The sequence below is a fragment of the Gasterosteus aculeatus genome, chromosome 20, assembly GCF_964276395.1.
Source record: "Gasterosteus aculeatus chromosome 20, fGasAcu3.hap1.1, whole genome shotgun sequence".
NCBI classification, from domain to species: Eukaryota; Metazoa; Chordata; class Actinopteri; order Perciformes; family Gasterosteidae; genus Gasterosteus; species Gasterosteus aculeatus.
In genome coordinates this window covers 13086754-13095010 of record NC_135707.1, presented here as the reverse complement: position 1 = coordinate 13095010, position 8257 = coordinate 13086754, and the positions used below count along the sequence as shown (strand labels likewise).

At 43.0% G+C, this 8257-nt stretch overlaps 1 protein-coding gene across 1 annotated transcript; it reads left to right on the top strand.

Moving 5' to 3' along the window:
* The first annotated feature begins 302 nt into the window (after positions 1–302).
* On the top strand, positions 303–6519 carry irx4a (iroquois homeobox 4a). Its single transcript, XM_040166506.2, has 5 exons — positions 303–678; positions 1533–1793; positions 2419–2525; positions 4014–4324; positions 5348–6519. The coding sequence occupies exons 1-5, from the start codon at positions 634–636 to the stop codon at positions 6061–6063; spliced, it is 1440 nt and encodes a 479-aa protein (XP_040022440.2). The 5' UTR covers positions 303–633; the 3' UTR covers positions 6064–6519.
* The last annotated feature ends 1738 nt before the right edge of the window (positions 6520–8257 follow it).

The window sequence follows — 8257 nt, the reverse complement described above, 5'->3', positions numbered from 1 at the left end:
CCCATGTGATTAGCATCAGTGTGGAGGAATGATAAGAATGCGCTTGGAATTAATGCATTCGAACTGATACAAGCCGTTTGCATATTCAGAACACTGATTGCCTGGGAATTGATTGATTTGGACTACAAATGTTGGACTACAAATTAATCTCGAAGACATGTTTTTGAATTACTTCCTTCTATTTTTTTGTCGTCATTCCAAGAAAGAACTGCATATTAAAGTTACAGTCTGGTCATTTTCGAATGGGAAACTTCTGACGTCAGAGTCACCATCGTTTAAAACAACCCACCTCTGCTGCTGACGTCTTTTATAGTACTTTTTTGTACGGAAAAAATATGTATCTGACATCAAAGTGATAATTCTAGGGAAAGAAATAATTAATTCATCTTTTTTTTTAAAGGGAAGAGAGCGCTTAAAGGTTTCTGCCTTTATTTATTTTTTTGCAGTTGAAACGCGTTTGAGTGGGGGGCATTTTCCACAAATTAAACATGCTACTCTGCTTCGCCCTATAAGCATCCAAGCAGCCTGTGCTTACCAATCGATTGGTACAGTCAAACAGAGCTGCAGCCTCTCGCGTTAGAGTGGAGACCTTCAGTCTCGCTTTATTGCTGGATATTGGGGGACCTCTCTACCATGTCATATCCACAATTTGGATATCCCTATTCGTCTGCTCCACAAGTAAGTTCAGTTTAACCTTTGTTGAATGTATTTGCATGTTCTACTTTTGACAATCCAGCGATTGATATTCTCATCGATTTACGCATGATCTCTTCACGCATTTTGGCCAAGAATCAGAGAAGCTGCCACAGTGCTTTACGTGTCGGAAAGGTATTGCGTTACATGTACCTGTGTTCCTGCAGCGATAGAAAAAAAACATGGGTTTAGAGGGAGAAACCAAGAAGACCCCCAACATCCCGTTTCCTGATTTCTGCCAGATAAAAGCCACTCGGTAATGTCAACCATATGTTTATCTGCGCTGGAACACACATGCCCACTTGTTCTGCGCACGCTGTGTGTGTTTTGCACCGCAAACCCAGATGTTGTTTTGTTTTGGCATTGAGCCACAAACAATCGTTTAGCTTCACTCTGGGTTTTACCAGCCGTTGGAGGTAAAATATGTTGTACGTATTTGTAACGCCTTGGATAAAAGCTGACAGACGGCGCGTTTTGGACACGTTTTACGCGCAGATTACCACAGGAATACGACTCACCATTCATCACCCAGTATCAGTGTTTTACAAGCATTATTACTAGTTTTTTGAAGATTTACATTCTGTGGGGAAACGATGCGAATACGGTTAAGTTCACCTCGGTATTGAAAAAAAAATGATTCTTAGGTCAAGTTTAATTTTACTGTCAGAAAACTGGCGATTTGGAGCCAGGTAGAATCACGACCTTTATTTCACGAGGTAAAAGTTATTAACTAAGTTGGAAATGAAGGTACAACACATGAACATGTTTCACTGCAGAATGACATAAGGAATGTTTATAACTACAACGTTTTAAAAGATTATCCCTCGGTCCCCGCCCAGTTCCTGATGACAACCAACTCTCTGACCACTTGCTGCGAGTCCACCGGCAGATCCATAGCCGACTCCGGAGTGGCGGCGGCGGCGGCGGCCGGGCAGACACCGGTCTACTGTCCCGTGTACGAGAGCCGGCTGCTTGCCACGGCGAGGCATGAACTCAACTCAGCCGCCGCGCTGGGCGTTTACGGGAGTCCCTACACCGGGGGTCAAGGCTACGGGAATTACGTTACGTACGGCACCGACGCCTCGGCATTCTACTCGCTGGTAAGCCAGTCAGTCCCCTGGTCCTTCTTGGCATTGATTGATGGAGCCACAGAGTGCTGAGACTCATATAGGCTTCTGCTCTCTTTTATGCTGCGCTAAAAAAACAACGGCCTTATACTTTATGTGATTTTACCCAATACCATCATTTGGGATCAACTCTTCTCTAAAAATTGTAGTAAAAGTACTTCTCAGCCAGGCAGTTTCGGCTGACTTTATTATGTGAGAATTTTAATAAACAAGTCCTTTATCACATGAAAAAAAGGCAGAAAAAAAGTTGGTTTTTAATTGGAATGTTTATAAGCAGACTTGCGTTAAAGATAGTGAACATATCAACATTTTAAGGGAATTCTCAACGGTTTTAGAACATCCCCCCCAAAGAATAGTGTTTACAATGGTGCAAAACATGGATTTATTTGGGCAGACCCCCTCTGAACAAGCTGATAAACTAATCTTCCTGAAGATTCACTTTTTTAAACGTCATAATATTGTCTATATGTCATGTTACATGCCACTCTTCAACAGCCCAAATGAATTATATTTGTTCGTCAGGATAATGCCAACTCATTCAATGCAAAATAATTATTAGCGTCATCTTTAAACTCTTTGCCTTTGTGTATGATATCAGGGGGCGTTTGATGCTAAAGATCCCACAGCTTCTGCGCATGCGGGAATAACCCAGGCAACAGCCTACTATCCTTATGACCCTACCTTGGGACAGTACCAGTATGACAGGTATGTTTTCTCTGTTACAATGTGACTTCTGTTTATTCCATAATGCAAGTCCCTTGATCGTCAATAAAGTCTCTACCCAAGTGTAATTTGACCAAATGCCTCATGATTGACATGAAAGCCTGTCTTGATGTGTGCTGCTAAGCCCAGTTAGGCTTTGAAGCTCATGTTAACAGGCAGAGCAGTGTGATCGTGGCTAACTCTCAGATTGTACATATAGTGTAGAGTGAATTTCTTGAGCGTTAAATCAATCATCCCTGAGAGGTCGAGGACATTCTCATCACATCACGCTGGGTTCGGCACCTTCATCTCGTGACGCAATTCTTTTCTTATTGACGGGGTGTGCTTCACACAAGACAGGCTTTTCCAGCATAGTGAAGCGCGCACCTGCCATTTGAAAGTTATTTTCAATAATCACAAGACATCCAAATTATGTCTGCGAGCCAGCAGACCTAATTGATTCAGCAACTTTAAAAATCCAAGCCCTGACTGAAGACACACTTTATGATTGTCCAAGTGTCATGTTGATTAGCTTTATAGCAGAATGGGAGTAATAGAAGCCGACTTTTCTTTTTTTTTTTTTACCAATAACTAAGTAAATTGTATGAAGTGCGAAAGATGTCAGGAGCTGTGCTAATGAGTTGACATGCGGCAAAATGTTTAAAAGTCTGTGACAAAACAGAGTGAGATAGTGAAACATGCAGGCCTGCAGCACTACCACTCAGTCTGCGCCCGCCTTTTACCTGAGGGCTCATCATTACACTCAATAAAGCAATTTTACAGTCTATTTTATCTGCGAGGAAACAACTGAGGGCAAGGCAAGGTGCAGCGCTCCTCTCCTTTTGATTCCCTTAGCAGTGCTTGACCTGCACTAAGCTATACGGAGCAATAAAGGCATCATAAAAGCCTCCCCTGAGAGGACTTTTACAGCTCACTGCTGACTGAAAATCAACACTCTGCATTTTAAATGCGTCTATGGTGGATATTTGTGGGAGGAGAAGGAGTACCCTAAGAAGGATGAGCAGATGTATACCAGAGAGACAGATACTTTGATTGGGTTTCAAGAAAAGTGCTCTGTATTTGGACTGCATTCTGCATACTGGTCCTTTAATGCTTACATTTTTTAAATCCTGTAAGATAATACCCTGACAATGTCAAGTTTAAAGTTCCCCAAGGGATGTATAATACATACTGGTGTGCTCCTTAGCACCACCTACTTTTCTGAATCTTTTAAGTGACTTGTTTTAATAGGTCTACTTTGGATTTTCAGACCTTGAAGTACTTATAGGGATATATGTATACATGTGATGTGTTTAAGAGCGGGAACGTCAAGCTTATTAAAAAATATTTTCATAATTTCTAGATTCCAAGAAGCAGATGGCTCTGTCGTGGTTTTCAGAAAACAAACTGCCAGGGTAACACATTAGAAATTGTATCGCATGATCATAATCATAATTATTACCTTTGCGGTTGTGTTCTCCTCACTAACAGATATGGTTCCATGGATGGGGGAACAAGGCGGAAGAATGCCACTCGGGAGACAACCAGCACACTTAAGGCCTGGCTGCAGGAACACAGGAAGAACCCGTACCCGACTAAAGGTGAAAAGATCATGCTGGCCATCATCACCAAGATGACTCTGACGCAGGTCTCCACCTGGTTCGCAAACGCCAGGAGGAGGCTCAAGAAGGAGAACAAGATGACATGGCCGCCCAGAAATAAGGGCTCAGAGGAGAAGAGATATGACGAGGATGAAGACGGGTCCCAGGAGGAGCAGATAAAGAGCGAGAACAATGAGGATGGTAAGTGTCACAATGTTGGATTTCCCTTTAGAAAATTAGAAAACGTTAAAGCTTTGTGCTTGATTGTTTAACATGCATCACAGTCTCATAAGCATATTTAGACGTTGATGACGTCTCCTAAAGAATCGTTGTTATGTTGTCAAAGGGCTTGTTAACCTTGAGGGGGTCTTTTGACAACATTCTTAACAGTTTTCTTTCATTTACTTTATCTTGAATTAAAAGTATGTCTACATTGGTATTTTCAGCAACACTTTCTTATCTCATCTCCTTCGGAACGATAAGGATGAATTAAAAAGTACCAAAGAATAAGAACCATGATCACGCAATTATTTAAAGTCCACTGTTCGCTGAATACATTTTTGCTGTTTTTTCTTTTTCATTCAACACACTCTAAGCTGGAAGGATCTTACCAACCTCACACCTTAAATAAAGAGACTATTAGAAAAAGATTATGATGAAATGTTTACATGTAGTAAGGCAATCCTATCGTATTTCATTTAATTTTGTGATATCTAATTTTGACAATAACATGTTTAGTGGGATATTGTTATAATCATTACTGTTCAATAAAATTACTGTACAATAGGAAATTAAGCTTAATCATTTTAAGTCAAACACTGTATTTTTATGCATTTTCAAAATAAAGCGCATCATCAGTTAGCCACTTATACATGCTCATTATACAAAATCTTTTGAATATTTTTACGTATATGTTTTTTTTGTAAGTTGGATTGTCAATTCACTGTTGATGTCATTGCTGTGTTTAAAGCTCCTTATCAAATAGGACTAAATTGAGGTGTTTGAGGTGAAACTGGTTACACTTATTTTTCATTACCGTACTGCAAACATAAATCCACCTGCATTTTTTCAGGTGTGATTGAAGTCTCTATATTTGATTGAGAGTGACTGTTGAGGAGTGCAATTATCAAAGGCCGTATAACTCCATATCGCGCATTGACATCTCTGTCGTCTCTTCGCTGCCCCCCCCCCCCCCCCACCCCCTCTCCCCTCCCCTCCATCCAGAGACCAGAAGTCGGCCCGATAAAGACCTCCAGTTGAGCGATTTAGACGAATTCGACACGCTGGAGTCCGAGAACTCGGAGTGTGAGCTGAAGCACCGATACCACCTGAACACACACATGACAACGACGGGCGACTGCCCCGCCGAGCACCTGGTCAAGGACTCCTCTCTGAAAATCTCCATCCCGGTTTCTCTGGGAGGGGAGCGGGACTTGAGCAAAAGTTGTCTCAAAACCAACCCGGAGGATTTCCAGGCGGACAGCAGACAGCAGGCAAAAGCATGTTACAACCAGCAGCAGCAGCATCAAGGGCACCAGCTATTAGACGGCAAGCCTCGGATCTGGTCTTTGGCACAAACTGCAACGTCCCTGAACCAGACCGAGTACCCGTCCTGTATGCTGAGGTGCCAGCCGCCGCCGCCCTCCTCCCTCACCCCGTCCCCCGCCGCTACCTCACCCGTGACCGGCCTGGACAACAGGCAGGACTCGCCGGTCACCACCCTGCGGAACTGGGTGGACGGAGTTTTCCACGACCCGTTGTTCAGGCACAGCACTTTGAGCCAGGCTCTGAACAACACCACCGTCTCTTGGACCACAAACCCCAAAGGCGCCATTCTGGAGGCTGAACGGGGCGCGGCGGCCTTGCAGCAGCACCAAGACTCCGCCAAAGACAGTGCCATGAGTTTCCCCAAAACTATCAACAAACTTTTCTGCTCTTAACAAAACCAAATGACCATTTAATTGCCACAAGAGACAGAGACGTTGTGACTGACTGAAAGTGGGATAGAAAAGCCTATTTCGTGTCAATGATTCCCCGACGGTTTTTATTCGTTTTTAAAAGCAATGGTATAAACTGTGGTCTTGGCGTTACACGAGTGAAATCTCCGGATCGGTTTGGCTTAATTTGATTTACCGCACGCACAACACGTATCGAAATGTATAACTAAAAGTTTACATCTTGGGGGAAAAAAAGGCCTAAAGTTTACATAATGTTTCTTTTTGTTTGTTTTTTATTTACTATGCGCATGCAAATGTAATTGATTATTATTTAGGTCTCAACAGTTGAGTATCACTGTTAAAAAAAAGAAGAAGTCTCACAAATGCACAGCTCTCATAGGAAGCGGAAGAGGGCATCTCAACTTTGTTCACTGAAAATAAAAAGTCGGTTTCTGAGGAGCGCTTTGTTGCGTTGCTGTCCATGGTTCTGAAATGCAGGGACTCACATTCGTTCTGGTACTTTGTCTGTTTGTGCATGATATTTATTTAATCTAAATCTACACGTCCACTGATCACGCTGGACCTGCTGGACGGCTTATCATGCACTTTTAAAAACGCGATCTCCTATTAAATAAAGCAGTTTATTAAGTGCAATTGATTATTAACCCATTACGACAGGCACGATCGAACATCTTCTCCCATGAATATGACAGCGAGAAAATGAGGCAGCTCGACCCACAAGACAGAACAATATCCGCATCTAAGATCTGCCTCATTAATTCCCTCTAAACAGGCTGTAATTGGGATGTTCGCAGTCATATTTCATGTCGGACTATTGATCTCCCCTTTCTTCTCTCTGATAATATTATCGAAACATCTCAACAGGGTCCATGATGCGGCTGTCAAAAGGGTAAGTTATTCGCCATACGTCCATTAATGGGTTCAAAATTGAAGCCTTGCGAAATAATTTGAAGTGAAGAGTTTTCGTTTTGACACTAACCCCTCAATTTCCTAGAGACGGGCTCTGCAAAAAAAAAAAAAAAGCCTGAATGGTTGATTCCTCCACTGAAAAGTGAAGGGGCTTTACGAGGAGCCACTCACATCGTCTACAAGTGAAAAGGGCAAAGGAACTGGAATTAGTTGTTGTAGATAAAAGGGCAAAAAGAAAGGAGTCAAGGGTACTTGACAGTAATGGCGAAAGTGGAGCTCTCGAGGGACTCTGTCTGTCCTGCGAGAGACGGGGAACGGGAGGAAGAGAGGGGGAGACTTCGGTGATGAATTTTAATGGAAAAAGCCCCCCCCCCCCCCCCCCCCCGTTTTTGAAGAAAATGCTACAGTGGACTAAAGGGCTTTTCTATAAATCGGAGTCAACATATATGTTTTTATTTGCTTTTCTTACCACGGACATTCTCTCCTGCAGCATTTATAAAGCGACGTTGGCATTGACCGCCAAATGAAAGCAAACTCGTGCATTTTTAGGGAATAGGTATCTGACAGGTGCATTGCATGGTGATTCCTAATTTCTAAAGGGGTATTTTGTATCGCCATTCACCTTAAAGTTGGCATGTTAATTAGCCTTCATGCAAACATTTTTTTTAATTGTTCATAGCTACCGGTCAAAGGCTCCACAGATGAAAATAACACGTTCAATTAATTTAGCACAAAGAGTGATTTTATTAGACCACTGAACCGAGTGGCTTGGTATTAAAGCGAAAGAGACACGAAGTAAGGCCAAGTAACTTGTGTGTGTGTGTGTGTGTGTGTGGGGGGGGGGGGGGGGGGGGTGGGGGGGGGTCCATGGACAAAGACGTGGCGTGTTGAAGGAGAGAGAGCGCGCGCGCGCGCGAGAGAGAGAGAGAGAGAGAGAGAGAGAGAGAGAGAGAGAGAGAGAGAGAGAGAGAGAGAGAGAGAGAGAGACGCCAGCTATAACACAATCATTCAGCCGTGGCGAATGCGAACACACAGAGGGAGCGAGATGGTAAATTAACAGGGGCTTTTTACATAGAGACCAAATAAAACTGTAATCAGCGACGCGTTACTTTTCATTAAGCCGGGTTGACAGCAACACAGTCAGCCACTCCGACACACGAGCCCGGGCTGAAATAAACTGCTCTTGAACCGGGAGTCATAAGATAATTCCTTAAGCTCCATTAACAACTCTTAGCCGCAGGAAATGGGCTCCCGATGAAAACATCTC